The following is a 19,950-nucleotide window of genomic DNA, read 5'->3' on the forward strand; positions in this document are numbered from 1 at the left end:
GCTTGTAGTTTATGGATCTTCCATCTTTTTACGTCATTTCATTTCTATTTTCCAACAACAGAGGCCGGGAAGCAGCGGAATATACCTTCGATATATCAATCTAAGGTATTGATTAATCTTCTTTAGTGTTGTAAAGGAAGTTGGTATTGTTGGTAACAGTCGCGCTTTTTGTTTGTTTTGATTTATTAGCAGACTAGTTTGACAAAGCTATTCCGCTAGCTTTTAATCAGTCGTTTGTTTTCATTATTGAAACACTGCAATTTAATCTAAGTACATTTCCCGACATTAAATAACCTTTAATTAATATACTTTTACAATTTATGAAGCTTTAACCTATTATGTGGTTGTTGCGTACAGCATCCATCATAAATACTTGCTAAACAGAGATTTAAGGTTCAGTTGTGTACTTTAGGTAATCATTTTTGAGCACCTTTAACAATGTGCAGTTCATTCGTGGCCTTGTGGTGTGACAAAATAATGATGAAATTATACTGTATGTAAAAATACAAATTTTCCATTAATATGACTGAGGTCTTTACACAGCATCCAACTTTTAACTAATTTGATTCATAAGCTTGAGATTAGAATCTCATCTTGATTTAACATTGAACATTGAAGATCAACATATGATCTAAATATCAGGTACAGTACATGTTAATTTTTCTCAAGGAAACAAATCTCTCTTAACTAATGCTGTATAAATGCAGGGAATTTGTCAGCTGGTATGTGTTTGGGGTCAGTATGATCCATTTTAACTTTCCTTAGTTAGAAAACATGGTTCCCTTTATCTCAGTTCCATAAGATTTTGTGATTTTTCCCCCATTATCTATCTAAACACACACACAAAAAAACTAGACTTGATTTGGTTGTTCTTAAGGTATGAAAAACAAATTTTGTTTTTGTTTTTGTTTTTTCATTTGTCAACAATTAAAAAAAATCTATAACTCCAGCATAAATCATTTGTATTATTAAAAAGTATATTTTTATACAATCGCTCTAGAAATGTTTTGGATCATATACTGACCCCAAACACTGTGTAAACAGGAAATGAACACAATATGAGGGTTAAAGGTTAAAATTAACAACTCATTTTTACACTATGAATATAATTTGGTTATTATACAATGTTATAATATTTTTAAATGATATAAGAGTAAAAAAATGCTCCTGTCTAGAATTAATTTTCTAACTAGAAAATGGATGCGTGGCTTGAGAACAGTGCTTAGTTTGAGAGTTAGCAGCCCTGGTCCTAATAACAGCAGAAACATTATAAAGAAATTTTGATGAAATATAACATTATGATGTGTCAGGCTGTTTCAAAATGGGCTTTTATTTCCAAAGCTCAGACACCAGGTGTAAGATGTCGTACGTGTTCGTCAGCGACTCGCTCCAGGCCACGGTGCCGCTGCTGCAGGCCTGTGTGGACGGGGATCTGGCTCTCAGCAAGCGGCTCCTGGAGTCCGGGTTCGACCCGAACACGCGGGACTGCCGGGGCCGGACCGGGCTTCACCTCGCCGCGGCCCGGGGGAACGTGGAGATCTGCTGTTTACTGCACAAGTTCGGCGCGGATCTGCTGGCCACCGACTCGCAGGGCAACACGGCTCTGCACATGTGTGGGCATGTGGACACCATCCAGTTCCTCGTGTCCAACGGCCTCAAGATTGACATCTGGTCAGTGGCTTTTCATCCTTCGTTCTGAATCACCATATTCAGATACCATTGCATTTACATGCTGGTTCAAAGTACACTACTAGTCTAAAAGTTGCACACTTTTTCACATTAGTAATGTCATCAAAAGCTAACATGTTCAATATTAAGTGGTGAAAATCAAGCTTAATCAATTAATTAATCAAATGTATTTAATAATCAACACTCTGATTTCCACAAATATTTCAATTGCACATAATATAGTTTTATATCAACTTTTTTTTGACAAAATTATGTTGTTATTGAAATATAAATATTTAAATGGTGGCTGTAATAACTTTTCATGACAGATTTATTCAAACGTACATTAAATGATGAAGTGGGGATGCACGATGTATCGGCCGATAAATGATCATCTTTAATGTTAATAATTCTTGAATGACCATATTCAGATATCATTGCATTTACATGCTGTTCCAAGGTACACTACCAATTATGTTGAATATCTGTCAGCTATTAAATTTAACTACACAATTAGATAATACCAGTTTAGCTCAACCAATCACCAAGCAATGCTTCATGTTGTTCAGTCTGTGATGTAAAAAGATGCATTAGCAATTAAAGAAAAAACATGATCAGCTCAAAGTGTCCCAATCATTTTTGATCAAATTTTTTTTTATAAATGTTACTGGTAGTCACTGTATGAAGAATTTTTGGGTATAATATGTCACAGTTGACTTTATTTTGCTCTCCTCACTTACATAAGTGAACTATAGTGTCCTGCACACACTAGTAAAAAAATATTTTAAATTATATCTGGTGTCTGACAGTATATATGCAGGGTTCCTCAAATCCGGCTCGGCAGAGTTGAGCTCAAAGACAGATCAAACTCACCTACACCTGTAATTGAATGTAATAACTCTAGTAACTCTGAAGTCCATGCTCAGGTGTTTTTGATTAGGGTTGCAGGGCATCGGGTCGGTTTCGAGGAAACCTGACATGTAATTCTTTATACACCGGTTAGTTCCAGTGTTGTGCACAACGCAAGCATTGATGTGGTGTTTATATCCGAACAGTAATCACAACGGAGCGACTCCACTGGTTCTGGCCAAGAGACGCGGCGTGAACAAGGACTCGCTGCACCTGCTGGAGGGCCTGGAGGAGCAGGAGGTGAAGGGCTTCAACCGCAGCTCACACGCCAGCCTGGAGAAGATGCACATGGCGGACAGTGAGAGGTGAGGCCGCAACCATCAGGCCGTGTGTTTTTAGCCAGCTGAAAACGCTAGGCGCTCTGCTGAAAACTCCTAGCTATGGGCGCTTGAGAGCGTTTTGGCAGCGCAGCATTTTTTATTTTTTTTCAGTTCAGAAACTTTGCTTGTTATGATACGGAATATCCGCGAAAGTGTTACTAGTGTCTCATTTCACACATATTTTGTTTCTTTTTTTGATTCTATATTAAAATGTCGATACAATGTAACGTATTTTCTCTGGCTCTTGTTTTAAATTATTTTGTTTCGTTATTATGCTTGTTGTTGTCGTCTGTTGACGTCGAACAAGCAGAATGTGGCTGTTGGTCGGTGTGGTATTAGCCCCGCCCCTCCTCCACTGTGATTGGACGGTTGGGTAAAGAGTGACAGTGATGAGCGCCGCGTTTTACCCAAAGTTGAACATTCTTCAACTCTCGGCGACCAGTAAAAAACGCCGAACGCTCAGCGCCTTGTTATTTTTAAACACCATGATCGTAATGTAGCGTTTTTTTCATGCTGAAAACAATTGAAACAATACGCCAGCCGCGTGAAAAAACTTTTTGGGGGACACACAGCCTTACAACCAGAACTCATTGATCCCCACGTGTCTTCACTGTGGCTACGTTTACATGCAATCAAATCATCCGTTAGTTACGGATTGACGGCTCAATCGGACTGAAAAGCCTTCATGTAAACACCTTAAAAGGGGTGGTTGATTATGATTTCACTTTTTTAATTTTAGTTAGTGTGAAATGTCTCTGTTTGAGCATAAACAACATCTGCAAAGTTACGACACTCAAAGTTCAGAGCAAAAGGAGATATTTTCTTTTACAGAAATCGCTTTTTAAGGACTACAACAAACGGCTGATAGGGACTACACGACATTCCTCCCGGGTTAGTGACATCACTAACCCTAAAATTTACATAAACCCCGCCCCCCGAACGAGATTTATAGATTATCATGACTAGAGATGCGAATTGAAAACCGGTACCACTCGAGAATCGGTTCTAAGTTTTATGAACCATCGATATTGTATGCCCTCGGCGTTAACGAGTCCTCCTGCTCCGAGTCCCAGGCATATATACAGACCGTGAACTCACAGCTGTCCCTTTTGTCCTTTATCAGACACCATAGATCCTACGCATCTGTGTGTCATGACGTCAAAGTGATTTGAGCAAAGGAGAGAGTCATGGAGAGGAAGAGACGATCTAACCCTGTGTTCTATTATTGTCAAAGAACCGACTCGGCCCTCGGATATGACGTCACTTCTACACTTCAAGCGTTCTGGTATGTTTTGCACGTCCGAGTCGGAGAAAAAACATGGACGCCACCCGGGAAAGCTGTTGCTATGGTAGCACTGGCCGAGTACCAGGCGCTTATCAAAACGCAGCCATTTGAACTTCTAAAATTTTCACTTTATTTCATGTTTTAGTTTATCTTCTGTTAGCAACGCTAGCCACGTTAGTAACACCCGTTTGAAACAAGGCTTCATTCAATACTGCGCTCACAACAAGACCGGTTCCCATACCCACAGGCAGTGATACGGACGCAGTAAGGTATTGCAGTAATACCAGTGATTAAAATCGTCATTTAAACAACCAAAGCGGTCCAAAAACAATGAAAACAATTCATACAAGTCACACAGGGCGCAGCCATCTTGGATTCCGTATCGGATTCTTGCTCGGTGTCCTCACGGTTGTCCGACGTCCGAGCTGGGAAATACGAGGAAAGGGGGCGTGTTGGCGCGTGTTGCTAGGCAACGTCTGTCTTCCTAGTCGGAACTCCGACACGGATAAATAATAAAACGCACCATAAAGCTTGACCAAACGAGATGAAAATGATGGCGTTTGCAATAACTGCAAGGTTGTTATTTCGTGTAAGGGTGCAAATACAAACAACATGCTTACTGCATCTGACCAATCGCATTATATCAACTGAACTTTCCCTATCGTACTAAAAGTGTGACAAACCGTAGACCCCCGATGTCCACATATCTGGATCACTATCAGCACCTCTTTGGAAATGTCAAATGGTTCTTGGGGTAGAAAGAGGGGGTTTAAAACAGTGAAAGCAAATTAAAATATCTTACAACTCATTCCTGGCTGTTGTGTGTGTGTGTGTGTGTGTGTGTGTGTGTGTGTGTGTGTGTGTGTGTGTGTGTGTGTGTGTGTGTGTGTGTGTGTGTGTGTGTGTTGCAGTGCCATGGAGAGCCACTCTCTGCTGAACCCGCACCTGCACTACAGCGACGGCGTGTTGTCCAGCTTCCGCACCACATGGCAGGAGTTCGTGGAGGATCTGGGCTTCTGGCGCGTGCTTCTTCTGCTGCTCGTCATCGCCCTGCTCTCGCTCGGCATCGCGTATTACGTCAGCGGAGTCTTACCCTTCGCATCCAACCAGCTGGAGCTCGTGCACTGAAAGCCCAGCACAACAAATCTCTCATGAGCTGAGTGTGTAGAACCACGCTTCAAACTGCAACCATACATTCTCTCTGTGGCTGATTTTGTGTGTGTGTGTGTGTGTGTGTGTGTGTGTTAATGTAAATAGACCTTTTCATGTGCTAATTGTTTTTAAATTTCCTGTGTGTTTCTGTTTGGAAACCCTTTAGCCCTTTTAATTAACCATGATTTTACTGGAGCTTGTGCATTGAGGCGCATCAAAGCTCATTAAAACATTGATTCTTAAAGTCCTCCTGCGGTGAAAATCCAGCTTTTAATGTTGTTTATATGTCTCTGTGGTGTTTTTAATATGCTATAAGACAAACCATGTGTAAATGCATAAGTCGACAGCATTGCTGAGTATTTTCTCCTTAAAACTGCAGTGAACCAAAGACAGTCTCAAAAACACGGTTTGAAATCGCTGGTGTTTCTGACGTCACAAACTACCTTGTAACCAATCAGATCAACGTGTGATCGTCAACGAGTGGATCTCTGAGTGAGTGAGTGGAGGCGGGGCTCATTTGAATATTCATAGAACCATACTAAATGAGGGCATATAGTTACATTCAAGCTATTTTAAGACATTTTCAAGGAAAAAACATTTGAATATGTCATTTGGTGATCAAAGATGACTTTTAAGGGAGGAAATTATTGAGTACAGGGAATCTGTAGCTGATGATTGTTCCTACAGGAGCTGATTGTGTTTAACCACTCTTTAAACTGCAACCATACATTCTCCCTGTGGCTGATTGTTTTTTTGGTGTATATTAATGTAAATAGACCTTTCATGTGCTTAAAGAAAATGTTATTTCTTGTGTGTCTGGAAACCCATATGAAAATGAACCATGATTTTAGAAGAAATAAAACTAAGCAAGTCTTAAAAAGTCAAAAACTGGTCAAAAATGTCCTTAAAATGGTTCAAATCAGAGCAGAAAGTCTTAAATTCATAAACTCATGGCAATAAATATTGCATGCATTGCAAAAAATATATATATCTTCCTCAGTATTTTTGTCCTGTTTTCCAATACAAATATTTAAACAAGTTTAAATCATAATACATTAACTTGAGATGTAAATATAAAATGAAGTCTTAAAAAAAGTAATAGAATTAAGTGAGTTTATGCTTAAACAAATATCTGAACAAAATAAAACAATAACAAATTCTAAAACACTTCTAAATTAAGCTGATTTTTATGATCCTATTGGCATATATTTGTTTTTGTTTAAGTCATAAAGTAAGAAAGCTAGACTTCATATTTAATGGAAATTGATTTTATGTCTCAAGTGTATCCTCATTTAGGAATCTTTATGTATTTGCACTTGAAAAGAGAAGTACTAAGGAAAAACATCACTTTTTTTGCAGTTTGATCAGAAGGTACTGTTAAAGATATATCCATATTGTTGTTTCTGAGCAAAATGATTCAAGCTTCGTCTTTATTTATTTGTGTAAATGAAATAAAAAGTAACGGATATCAAACTCTGAAGTGTTTCTCCTTTAACATTTACACTTGGAGAACATGTTGATTATTGTGTTCCCTTCAATTTATTTCTTACATTTTTGTTACTTGGTCTCAAAAAGGTCTTACATTTACCTTAATAAAATCTATACAGAAACCCTGAAACTAAAACAAAACATAGTAACCACTAAATAACCATTATTTTTTGTTGTGTATTCTGCACATGTATGTTATTGAGTGTGTGACAGCCTCAGCATTTAATTTAAATCATTGGATTTGCACATTAAAGTGTAATGGTGTTTTATATCGGGTTTAACCTTTAGTTTTGTTTTTTTTACAAATCAGGTAGAGAACATAGCATAACTTCAAAAAAAGTGCAATACAAGATGTGTGACATTAATTGGTAACAGGGGATCCGAAATGTATATCATAATATTTTAAAACATTCTGATGACTTTCTGTTTTTTAACAATTTCAGAAATGAGAATAAAACAATAAAATTTCAATAAACACTTTAAACATTGGGGGTGAATTTTAGCATTTCTGTTTATGTATATCAAATTATGCCAGCAATATAAATAAATTAACAATGTATTCAAGATCTTTGTAACACTGTATTCATAATACACAATAATGTCCTTTAATGTAAAATAGTAACTAAATTAGACATAAATCTAGAGTTGTTTAACCTCAACAATGGTGTACGTGGTTCATTACGCGGTAGCTTGCATACAAATAAACAGACAAAATGTACAAACCCAACATTGCCTTACATAACAATGTTAATTACATAAATAGGTTTGTTTATTCATAATAATGACGTGAAATGTAAATAACCGCGCCGCCGGTGGGTGGAGCCAGGGCGCGTGACGTCACCGTGTTTGGTCACGTTCGCCAACCAACCGTCTGTGACCGAGCGAGTGCCAGTCAGTCAGTAAACCAGCCTTTCCTTTTCTTTTCACCTCATTAAACTATGGTCTGACGAGGAAACCATGAATCTACGAGGCGTTTTTCAAGATTTCAACCCTAGGTAAGATTTGTGTGTGACTGGTGTACAATGAAACAGTTTGAAAACGCTTGTTAGCATAGCTGCTAATGTTCACCGCGCAGGCCTGTTTTGGTTTCTCTTAGCGTTGTTTAGCAGCCTCACAGTGATGGAAAGTGCTTTATCATTCAACACCTGATCATAAGTTGTTTAAAGCTCCTATCGTGTCGTGTTTCTCCCTCAGTCAGTCAGACTCAGGCCCGTGTGGAGATCTTGACAGAAGTCTGACAGATCCGTGTGTTGTTGTTCTCCTCTCCCTGCAGTAAGTTCCTGATCTACGCCTGTCTGCTGCTCTTCTCAGTGCTGTTGTCCCTGAGGTTGGATGGCATCATCCAGTGGAGTTACTGGGCCGTGTTTGCGCCCATCTGGCTCTGGAAACTCATGGTCATCATCGGGGCTTCGGTGGGCACCGGGGTTTGGGCTCACAACCCACAGTACAGGTCAGAGTCAGCCTTTCAGTGGCAGAGCTAGGCTACTTCAGGGGTCCATAGACCATAGAATATCGTGTGGAATACTTTTTGTTGTGTGTGTGTGTGCGCGCAGGGTTCGTACAGGGTGCTTGAAGCGATAGTTCACCCAAAAATGAAAATTAGCCCATGATTTACTCAGCCTGATGTGTATGACGTTCTTCTTTCAGACGAATATTATCAGAGTTATATTAAAAAATGTCTTGGTCTTTCCAAGCTTTATAATATCAGTGAATGGCCGTTTCTGTTTTGAAGTCCAAAAAAGTGCATCCATCCATCATAAAAGTGCATCTATCCATGATAAAAGTGCATCTATCTATTGAACAAGTGCATCTATTCATGATTAAAGTGTATCTGTCCATCATAAAAGTGCATCCATTCTGTCCATCATAAAAGTGCATCTGTCCATCATAAAAGTGCATCCATTCTGTCCATCATAAAAGTGCATCTGTCCATCATAAAAGTGCATCTCTCCATCATAAAAGTCCATCTCTCCATCATAAAAGTCCATCTATCCATCATAGAAGTTATCTATCCATCATAAAAGTGCATCTATCCATCATAAAAGTCCATCTATCCATCATAAAAGTGCATCTATCCGTCATAAAAGTGCATCTATCCATCATAAAAGTCAAGTCAAGTCAAATATATTTATATAGCGCTTTTCACAATACAGATTGTATCAAAGCTGCTTCACAGTATCAATCAAAACAACTTAATGTTTGTTTATTACTGGAAAAAAGACATCCAAGTTTGGTAGAGCTGATCAATGGTATGATTGGTTAATTAATTTGAATATCCCCAACTGAGCAAGCCAAAGGCAACAGTGGCAAGGAACCGAAAAACTCCATCCAGTGACCTAATGGTGTCCTAACACCCCATCAGGTGACCCAATGGAGAAAAAAAACCTTGGGAGAACCCAGGCTCAGTCGGGGGCCAGTTCTCCTCTGGCGTTTATGAACTAGAGGCCGAATTTACAGTAACTGTAAGATAAAAAATTTATATGAATGCCTGGCTAAATAGATGCGTCTATCTAAAAGTTATCTATCCATCATAAAAGTGCATCTATCCATCATAAAAGTGCATCTATCCGTCATAAAAGTGCATCTATCCGTCATAAAAGTGCATCTATCCATCATAAAAGTGCATCTATCCATCATAAAAGTGCATCTATCCATCATAAAAGTTATCTATCCATCATAAAAGTGCATCTATCCATCATAAAAGTGCTTCACACGAACAGAACAGAAAACAGGAGCAGCCATTATGAAGCTTGGAAGAGCCAGGACATTTGTTTAATATAACTGATTCTATTCGTCTGAAAGAATAAAGTCATATAGGCTACATTTAGGATGACTTGAGGGCGAGTAAATCATGGGCTAATTTAAATTTGAAAGTGAACACCAGTTGTAATCCGAGCCTTCGTCAGTGTGTTATGATGCGGTGTGTTGTCGTCCTCAGGGCTGAAGGAGAGACGTGTGTGGAGTTTAAAGCTATGCTGATCGCTGTGGGGATACACCTGCTCCTGCTCACCTTCGAGGTGCTGGTGTGTGACCGCGTGCAGCGAGGCACACACTTCTGGCTCCTCGTCTTCATGCCGCTCTTCTTCGTCTCGCCCGTCTCAGTGGCCGCGTGTGTGTGGGGATTCAGACACGACCGCTCGCTCGAGGTATCAGCCGGGATCGATCTGTCTAATGCCGGGTTCAGAGTCTCACTACACTATATTTGTGTCTGTTACAATCGTCAGATTATGCGATTTTGACTCTTTAAGTTCTTGTGTCGTGGACAAGTAACATGTTGCTTGCTGTCTTTAAAGGAGAAGTTCGCTTCAGAATTAAAATGTCCTGATAATTTTCTCACCCCCACGTCATTCAAGATGTTTTTGTTTCCTCAGTCGAAAATAAATTAAGGTTTTTGAGGGAAACATTCCAGGATTTTTCTCCATTTAGTGACTTAGGTCCAAATGTGAGTTTCAGTGCAGCTTCAGTCTCGACACGATCCCAGCCGAGGAGTAAGAGTCTTATCTAGACAAAAAAAAACATTTATATACTTTTTTATATAGTCTTATCTCTTATTCCTCGCCTGTAAAGCCTTCCACAAATCTTTCCTGCTGTGGCAGGACCATCGTCTCTCTTTCGTTTGCTGTGTACGAAGAGCTTCTGTGCTCCTATTGGTCAATGTGACCGAACCCGTCGTGGAATACTGAAAAAAATTAAACATGCTAATCTTTCTGTTGATAATCATCGCAGACGTCAACTATGACACACTATAAAATATATACACAAAAAAATATATATATATGTATATATCACTATATACACAAAATCTGGCTGATCTTGTGTAGTCTAAACCCGACATAACACATTTTTTTTTTTTAGAAATAGAAAAGTGAGTGAAAAATGGTACACTTTACAATAAGGCTTCATTAGTTAGACTCAGCAAAACATTTGTTACTGTATTTATTCATCTTTGTTAATGTTAATTAATAAAAATACAGCTGTTCATGGTTTGTTCATTAACTAATGTTAATTCAACATTTGATTTTAATAATGCATTAGAAAATGCTGAAATTAGCATTAACTAAGATTAATAAATGCTGTCGAAGTATTGTTCATTCTTAGTTCATGTCAAGTAGTTAACTAATGAAGCCCTATTGTAAAGTGTTACCAAAAAAATTGTATTTCATAAAAAAAAAAAATTCATGACAATTTGGTCATTCCTGTGATTCATAATTATTTTAATCGGTATAGTATTACACGTAAATTTGTATTACTTTATTATTATTACTATGACTGAATTCTGTTATTTTGATTTGTTTCTTACTATATATGGTTTATTTTAAACTAAACAAAATGATAAATAACTTAATTATTATTTTGCATTACGATAAAGAAAAAAACATGCACAATATTGTCACAAAAGTCTTGGTCCTAAAACAAGCTCCATTTCCTTTATAAAACTATTTTTGGTGAAATACGACCCAGATTTGATTCTTGTCAGATTCACACACACGTTATCAAGCATATCTTCCCATGTTTTCTGATTGTACTCTGTGACGTTGTTCTGTCCCTCAGCTGGAGATTCTGTGCTCTGTAAATATTCTCCAGTTCATCTTCATCGCTCTGAGACTGGATAAGATCATCAGCTGGCCGTGGTTGGTGAGTACGGACACCGACATGAGTCATTTACTCCAGAGTCTCCTGTGGAGTGCTGGGCTATGACCAAACATTTATATCACGCTATTTATCAAAATTATGCAGGTATCACAGGGGTGTTAACCACATTATCTACTGGTTGAGAAAGGAGATACTGCAGTAGATTGACTTAGAATGCCCTATTTTACTGTCATGAGTGAATATTGTAGAAAAATCCACACTAGTATTAATACAGGTTTGCTGTGTTTATAAAGAGGTCCAGCAGGAGGTGCTGTGGGAGCAGCAGAAACAGCGGTTTCCTCGGAAACGGATGTACACAAAGCGGTTTCCCCGGTAACGGTTGAACACAAACCAGCGCAGCTTTCGCTTATCAGTAAAGATAAAGAAAGATTAAATGAAAATAACATTGAAACTTTTCCAAAGACCGACAGTTCCCTTCAATGATACATTCATAAAAACACCCGCGCCGCGTTTTGACGTTAAAACGGGTTTCATGTGTATTCAACGATGTCAAAGCCTTTTGGAAAATCTATCCTCATTATTACTACGGCCCATGACGCTTTGCGTGAATTATGGGTGTAACTTCCGTTGAGCTGTAAACAATCAGTGAAAGACTTGCTCTATGAGCGCAATAGGTTAAAAAAGTGTCACAATGAGATGACATTAATCATCGAAAATTAAAAGGAAATTTAAAAGTGTAAAAGTATGAACAAGGTACTTTCAACAGACCAAATAACCCCAAAAGCGTGAGTCTTTGGTTAAATATCACTGTGGTAGGCTAATGTATGTATATATGTAGGCTATATATGTAACTTATGTTGCCTTAATCAAAAATGTTCATATAACTTTAGCATTACGTGATACTATTTCAAAGTAATTTCCGCTATTTTGACAGATTATATTTAGGGATGCACCGAAATGAAAATTCTTGGCCAAAGCCGAATAATAATGAAACGCTTGGCCGAAGGCCTAATACCGAACGCGGTGTTTCACATTTTTTCGATTTTGCCAATTTTTTCACCATTGCATTTAATTAAATAATAAAAATATGCTTTTTTGCTATTTTGTCTTGCTTTTCAGAGAAAAAATATCAAATTGCAAAAATACAATTTATTTAACACTGAATTTTTTTTAACATTCCAGCAGATATTATTTAAACAAAGCAGAATATAACTTAAAATAAATAAATTAGTAAAATAAAAAATATATTTTTATTTAGCCATCTTTGAAGCCCCCCTTCTTGAATAGCCTATGTTAGGCCTATAACTGACTGCTGAAAGAATGTAACCAAAAAAGTGCATTGAAAAGCGCAAAAAAAATGTGGAGGAACCCACAACAAATTAATATCTGTCCTAGACATAAGCCTACTTATGCGGTTCACATACACTTTATCGTGGGCGTTGACAGGTTTGCATGGATTGCCTCAGATCATTTAGGTTTCAATATAGCACGCGCTCTCCGTGGAGTTGCCATGAGAACGACTGACATCTCTCTCTTTTCATACAGATTACATAAACAGAGAATATTTGTTTTGGTTTTGGAGGAGATCATTTAAAAGTAGACAATTAAATAATTATAAAGCTATATTGCCTTTGCAACTAGTTTTGGCTGAGTTTTGTTTACGTTTAGAGACGTGCTCCAGAAAAAAGTTAACGGAGACGGAGATGCAGAAAGCACACCCTGTTTATTTTCTTTATTTTTCAAAAGCACAGTTTTGTTTCGATTGTAAGTGGACACAAATAGACATTTAACAGTTTATTTTTTCATATTTCTTAAGTCTGCATTTAAGTGACCATAAATGGCGGAGTATTTAAGTCTATTTTGCTGCTATGTGAAAAAAATCCATCAAAACGCGGCGTCGCGTTTGTCAACTACAGGGGTTAAAAGACACTTTAGTGCTGCACGTATAACGTCTGCCACAGTTGAGCTGCTACATCAGATGAGCTTCTCTTTTGTTATCTGCTCAAAGGGGGCATGTTGGCTGTATTTATAAAGCGCACGCCTCTCACTCTATGCTGGTTACTATTTGATCGCGTTGTAACAATCAACCTTTTATCTTAGGCTGTGTTACTAAAACGCAAAGGGATTCTTCTAAAAGATTGAACAGATTAGTAATACCCAACTATAACACCTCCTTGGTTTACCAGCATGAAACAAACACAAAAAACAAACAAACATGCATCACACACATCAACCAGATATGCTTACAGTATTGTGCTTTATATCTTCACACAGTAATGACTCACCCAAACCCTCAATAGTTCAGTGTCCTTTCTGTTAGTCCCGAAATTCACCTAAATGTCCAAACTAAACGACAGTTATTTTGTCCTTTCCCGTGACGAGCGCGAGAGCGCATATAATCCAAAGGCCGATGCCGGTAAATGTTCCCTGAAGATTAATCCACAGAAAAAAGAGTCTCAACAAACTCCGATGAATGAAATCCAGCCAGCTGTCTGGGAAAGTTCACTTGACGCGTCCTCAAATTGGTAACGCGCTGGACTCCTCACCCACTACAGACAATGTTCAGATCACATTCAGTTCGTTTTTTCCAGTCAGACCCTCCTTTTCATTTACTACCCAAAAGAAAACAGTTTTTCTCACACGAGTCGCATGACGCACTCTATTCGGGCGCCATTTCCGGTCGCATACCTCTCCTTTTCTCCTTTAGACCGCCCCTATACATATACCAATTTGGGTGCGCGGTGATCGAAGATTACAGATGTATCAGCTGACCAGTATCCTTATACAACACCCATTTTATACCATCACACACGGTGGAAATAAACATGATAAATACATATACATAAGTACATATACCTCCAATATTATATGAAACCCACAGACCTGTATGTAATTAATTAAATACTTAAACTCTTGGATTAATCTAAGTAATGATAACTTAACTAATGTGACAGTGTCACAGCGTCATCAAAAACGTCATTGTTCGGTCAAATTTATTACTTTTTACTTATGAACACCGAAAGTGCTTTTTTTGCTAATAATTTCGGTTGCCGAACATTCGGTGCATCCCTAATTATATTTTATTTACCTGTGAAAACAAACCTGGAAAGAGACGTGAGGATTTGAGGAGAATAACAAGAGATACTTCATGCATTCCAGTGAATTATTAATGGAATATATCGTAAATTAAATTCAGGAGAACAGACCACAGATGTGCGGTATATGTTGAACTTTTTCATACTTTTACAGCAGATCGCAAAGGGAAAAAAGAAATAATCATGAGGAAAAGAAAGCAGAGACTGAAAAGTGCTCTTGCCATAGATATTCTTGTTATAACATGTCACGTTAAAATACCAAGTGTTACGTTATTCTCGTGATGACTGAAAATAAATCATGAAGGAAAATTGACGGATCAGCTTTATTTGTTGGGCAACCTTATATTTGAAATGATTAGTTTCAGCCTTTTTGAATGGAAGTTCCCCAAACCGGAAGTGCCGCCCATAATTCAAAACGCAGTAAACTTGTCAGGAATAATGTGGATTTGTGGCGGGCAGTGTTGATATGGAGAACCAATGAATAAGAAACACTGTCAGCTATCAATTCTAGTTAAACCATTGTGGAAACTGTGTAGATTGATGGGTTAAACTGTTCACCGTCACCACAGTGCAACAGTGAAAAGACCCTCTCAAACAGTGTCGCGTTCCCAACGCTGTTTAAGAGACATACACCGGTATGTGTGGTATATTAAACAAAAATAAACACTGGTATTCAGTATGAACCGTTACACCGCCCAGCACTACACCTGTGTAATCTGAGCTCTGGCCCATCATGAGTGTGTGTGACCAGAGGTGTCAAGTAACGGGGTGAAAATACTTTATTTAAAGGGACATTGTGTAGGAATTGCTCCTATCTAGCGGTGAAATTGTATTTTGCATTCAAACGAATATCGTCTCCAGCGCCTCACTTTTTCAAATGCGTGTTGCATCTACGGTAGCTGTTATGTACCAAAAAGCTATGACAGGATGTCTTCTAACAGCACTTCGTCGAGTTTTCTTTCGGGTGAACAGGTTTGTTATTTCAAACAAACTGCAACTTGACACAACGAACACACGAATGTTACAGTATGAATAATAACAGTGCAATGCAGCCTTTTAAACTTGCCGGGGCCGTGAAGCGCCTCTCACTGCTCTGCTCCTCCGGTTCTGCTGCTTTCAGTCACATGACGCTGGCTCTGAACGAAACGCGTTGTGGAAACGCGTTGGCCTGGTACTTTTTGACCCTCTCTGCTATTATAGTTTTTCAAGATGGCGGAACGACATAGAAGCCTCCATGGACCTACCCGTCACATGTATATAAAGACAATAAATTCTTCGTTTACGAGGATAAGTCAGATAATTGGCAGAGGTATTTGTAGACCATTGAGGACATATTTATGAATAAAAATATTGATTTTAGATAATAAAATACCTAAAAAAATACACATTGTCCCTTTAAGTAGAAATTTTGGGTATCTATACTTCACTATTTTTCAGCCAACTTTTTACTTCTACTCATTACATTTTCACGCAATTATCTGTAGTTTCTACTCCTTACATTTTTTAAAAATAGCCTCGTTACTCCTATTTCATTTCGGCTTGTTTTCATTCCGGCGTGTCATCGTTTAAAAAATAAATAAAAAAACCTATCCAGATAAATCGTGCCATCCGGATAGAGTGAATTTGATTGTGGTTGGATGAGAAGTATAAACGTATACCATTCCGACACCCTATTGGTTTGTACACGATCCATCGCACCTGCACATGTATTACACATATATGGTTCTGTAATGTATTTGCATTGTACTAAAATGCATTCATTTTCAATATATATGTGGCATATATGTGGCTGAAACAGGTAGCCTAGTGCATCCCAAATTTTTTAACATTAACATTTTAATATAACATTATAGTCATTATGGCCTTTAGAAAAATGTTTTTTTTTATAAGCTGGGGTAGTGCACTATAGGCTCCTGTAAGCTTTTGTCCTTAATGTTCTTTTTTTCCTTACATTACTTTTACTTTTATACTTTAAGGAGTTTTGAAACCAGTACTTTTACTTGAAGGTGCAGTGTGTGACTTTTAGCGACATCTAGCGGTTCGGTTGCGAGTTTACACTAAGGGCTCAGCCCACCGCTCACCCCTCCCTTTCGAAGAAGCTACGGTGGCTAAAACGGGACAAACATCGTCGTCTGAGACGGCAGAGAATAGCCAGAGTAAACCAAGTTTCTGTACCACAGTCCATTATAAACCACATCATGGATAAAGTTTACAAAGCCATAGTCAGGTGAGGATCAAGGGTCTTAATACGTAATATAATAATAGTAATTAGTTGATTGTCTCACGAACGTAACCAGCACATTTCTCCCCACATAGCAAACCAATAATACAGCGAGGGAGAAGAACCACGTGAAACTATGCAACTATATATTTTTTTAACAGGGTAGTAAAAGTTTAGCTGGCTAATATGAGCTGTTACTGTGGCTGAGCTGGTTAAAGCGTTAAGCCTTGTTTATACTGGACGCGTCCGCATGAGTCCAAAGCTGCGTGCGGCAAAATTAACGTGATTGTAACAGCGCGCGCGCCTCCGCATCCCCTAGACACCATTTACTACACACAATAGGCTTTTTTCTCTGATTTTGGAAACTCGATCGACTTAAAATGCTTCCAAGATCGACGGGTTGGTGATTCCTGTTACTGTTTTACGGTCAATGACAAGAGTGCTAATCAGCTGTCTCACGAACGTAACCAGCACATTTATCCCCACATAGCAAAGCCATAACACAGCGAGGGAGAAGAACTAAGTTACATGAAACAATCCAACTACATATTTTATACCACTGACAAGGGAAAAGTCACTACTCACGGTGTTTATGGCTAGCTTCTAGCTTTCTGCTGCTTCTCTTTCAAGGTAGTGACGAAACGCGCTCTGTAACACTGTTTGTTCGCTGTCGGCTACGGTAGAAACATGACGTCACAATATGTCGACCTGGTTCCCTGAAGATTAGAAGGGGATTCCCGCGCCTATGTAGATATAAATGCCTCATTCTAAGGTAATAAAAACATTACGGTTTATTAAGTAAGTTCTTTATACACCACTGAACACATAGTTATGGATGTCATATTGCATTTCTGTTAATAGATACTCAAAATTTTTACACATTGCACCTTTAAGTAAAAAGCTTGAGTTGATACTTCAACTTCACAAGAAGTCTTTTTATACCCTAGTATCAATACTTCTACCTAGGGCTGCTCGATTATGGAAAAAAATCATAATCACGATTATTTTGGTCAGTATTGAAATCACGATTATGTAACAGGATTATTTCACATGACTTTGGGAATGTGTTGCCTTTATTAAAAAGACACCTTTCAACAATTCTTAAAAAATCGAAATTTGAACATTTATTGTACTTTAACCATTAAAATAAATAATATAACAGATAATTCTTCAATAAGTAGCCAATTATAATGCGGGAAATTCCCCCGCAAACATTGATTCACTTTAGCATGTAGATTGTATGAGTAGCCTAAATTAATCCACAATGATTATAAAATCAAATCAATCATTTTAAAACTTTCTCCATTCTCGTTTTTAGGAGTCGGGACATGACAGAATTGACACTTGCGCAATCGGACCAGCGTTGCATCATAACTAAAGTTGATAATTTTCAATTCTTTTTAAGTCTTTTCAGTTTAAAGATTCAAGCTGAGAGAGTTTGGCTTCGGGAGGGTGGATGTGCGCGTGTCATTCAGAACACAAGACAAAATTAAAAAACAAAACATGGCAAAATAATCGTTTTTACTCGATTGCACTATTTTGGTGATCGTTGAGAGCCCGAAATCGAAATTCAATTAACTGCACAGCCCTACTTCTACCTGAGTAATGAATGTGAATGTGAATACACCTCTGTGTGTGACTCTGGGTCTCCTGTTTTCCAGGTGGTGTGCGTGCCGCTGTGGATCCTCATGTCGTTCCTGTGTCTGGTGGTGCTGTATTACATCGTCTGGTCTGTGCTGTTCCTGCGCTCCATGGACGTGATCGCAGAGCAGCGCCGCACACACATCACCATGGCTATCAGCTGGATGACCATCGTTGTGCCGCTGCTCACCTTCGAGGTTTGACTCCTTTACTTGATTGTGTTTATCTAATAAGCTCAAAACATTCAGAGATCGACTGATAATGATATGGATGCTGATTTATTTCTTAAGTGTCCTTTACCTGATACAAAGAACCAGTGTTTAATAATTATCCCACCTTGTGTGTATATACAGTGTGTATATACAGTGTGTGTGTATATATATATATATATATATATATATATATATATATATATGTGTGTGTGTGTGTGTATATATACACACACACACACACACATATATATATATACACACACACACACACACACATATATATAAATATATATATAGTACTATGTACTAACAAGAACACTGTAATAGGCCTATATATATATATATATATATATATAGTAGGTATAAATTCTTGTTACATGTACTTATAGTAATAATATTAAACACTCCATAATTCCATGCAACTAAACCTAAATACCAATGGTCACACTCTAGAACTGTGTTCTAGAAATAAATGTATGTATGATGAATAAATGTAAATAAATAAATGTATAAATGTAAATATTGGTATGAGGGTAGGCAGGCATATATTCAGAGACATAAGTTGCTGTAAGTATTACATACAACAATGCAACAATAATAAAACAATGCATTGACATTTACTTATTACTTTTGATACTTAAAGGACAAGTTCGGTATTTTACACTTAAAGACCTGTTTTAAGATCGTTTCTGATTGAAATAGAACGGTTAAGATTAAAATTTGGACAAATTTTAGGTTTTTGTGTTAGCACCCCCCCACCCCCCCCCACCTCCACATTGGTTTCATAGGGGCACTGGAACAATCATTCATAAAACGCATTAAACTTTAGTTTACAAAGACGTGAAAGTCACCGGTTGGTCTGGGGTGTTCACTGATATGCTCACGCAAAAATCGCTGCAAAAGATGCTTTCCAACAGGTTTTATCGTAGTTTTTGTCCAACTCCATTAACTTGTATAGGATGTTCTGTGCGGTAACGGTATTACTCCGCCGCCGGAGTGTCGGGAATACAAAAACCTAAAATTCTCGGGACAGCAGCATTTGTCCAAATTTTTATCTTAATCGTTCTATTTCATCAGAAATGATCTTAAAACAGGGCTTTAAGTGTAAAATACCGAACTTGTCCTTTAAGTAAAAGTACAGAAGTACTTGTTTTTAAGGGCCCTTTCACACCTACCTTGTTTGGTCCGGACTTTCGGACTTTTCAGTTTGGTCCGAATCAAAATTACAGGTGTGAAACCTCCCCCGGACCACGGTCCGGACCAAACAGATGAAATTTGGTCAGACGAAAAGAGGTAGTCTCGGTCCGGATCAAACTGAACAAAGGTTTGGTTCGTTTCTAGTGTGAAAGCATTTCTGTATGGTTCG

The 19,950-nt window shown here is 38.1% G+C and overlaps 2 protein-coding genes across 4 annotated transcripts in view; both read left to right on the plus strand.

The window, feature by feature from the left end:
• Positions 1–9: 9 nt before the first annotated feature.
• ankrd46a (ankyrin repeat domain 46a) lies at positions 10–6,807 on the plus strand. 2 transcript variants are annotated; one of them, XM_077224851.1, is made up of 4 exons: positions 10–105; positions 1,342–1,671; positions 2,724–2,882; positions 5,094–6,807. In XM_077224851.1, exons 2-4 carry the CDS (start codon positions 1,361–1,363, stop codon positions 5,308–5,310), a joined length of 687 nt encoding a protein of 228 aa, XP_077080966.1. In that variant the 5' UTR covers positions 10–105; positions 1,342–1,360; the 3' UTR covers positions 5,311–6,807. The 2 variants fall into 2 exon arrangements, with proteins under 2 accessions (XP_077080966.1, XP_077080965.1); XM_077224850.1 differs by lacking the exon at positions 10–105 and having other exon boundaries at positions 1,320–1,671.
• Positions 6,808–7,646: 839 nt separating this feature from the next.
• tmem185 (transmembrane protein 185) overlaps positions 7,647–19,950 on the plus strand; it is a 19,932-nt gene continuing 7,628 nt past the window's right edge. The window contains exons 1-5 of one of the 2 annotated variants that reach the window (XM_077224843.1): positions 7,647–7,817; positions 8,096–8,272; positions 9,761–9,968; positions 11,374–11,457; positions 18,393–18,569. In XM_077224843.1, coding sequence (XP_077080958.1) covers positions 7,780–7,817; positions 8,096–8,272; positions 9,761–9,968; positions 11,374–11,457; positions 18,393–18,569 — 684 coding nt within the window. In that variant the 5' untranslated portion in view covers positions 7,647–7,779. The remainder of the gene's footprint in view (positions 7,818–8,095; positions 8,273–9,760; positions 9,969–11,373; positions 11,458–18,392; positions 18,570–19,950) is intronic. The other variant, XR_013201294.1, reaches the window with a different exon arrangement.

Source organism: Siphateles boraxobius, unplaced genomic scaffold (assembly GCF_051911475.1).
Source record: "Siphateles boraxobius isolate OS27281-9 unplaced genomic scaffold, OSU_SipBor_1 92, whole genome shotgun sequence".
NCBI lineage: Eukaryota > Metazoa > Chordata > Actinopteri > Cypriniformes > Leuciscidae > Siphateles > Siphateles boraxobius.

Coding starts and splice junctions, on each gene's coding strand:
- ankrd46a (XM_077224850.1), top strand. CDS start 1,322: ATGGGCTTTTATTTCCAAAGCTCAGACACCAGGTGTAAGATGTCGTAC. Junction 1,672..2,723: donor GGCCTCAAGATTGACATCTG/GTCAGTGGCTTT, acceptor ATATCCGAACAG/TAATCACAACGGAGCGACTC. Junction 2,883..5,093: donor CACATGGCGGACAGTGAGAG/GTGAGGCCGCAA, acceptor TGTGTGTTGCAG/TGCCATGGAGAGCCACTCTC.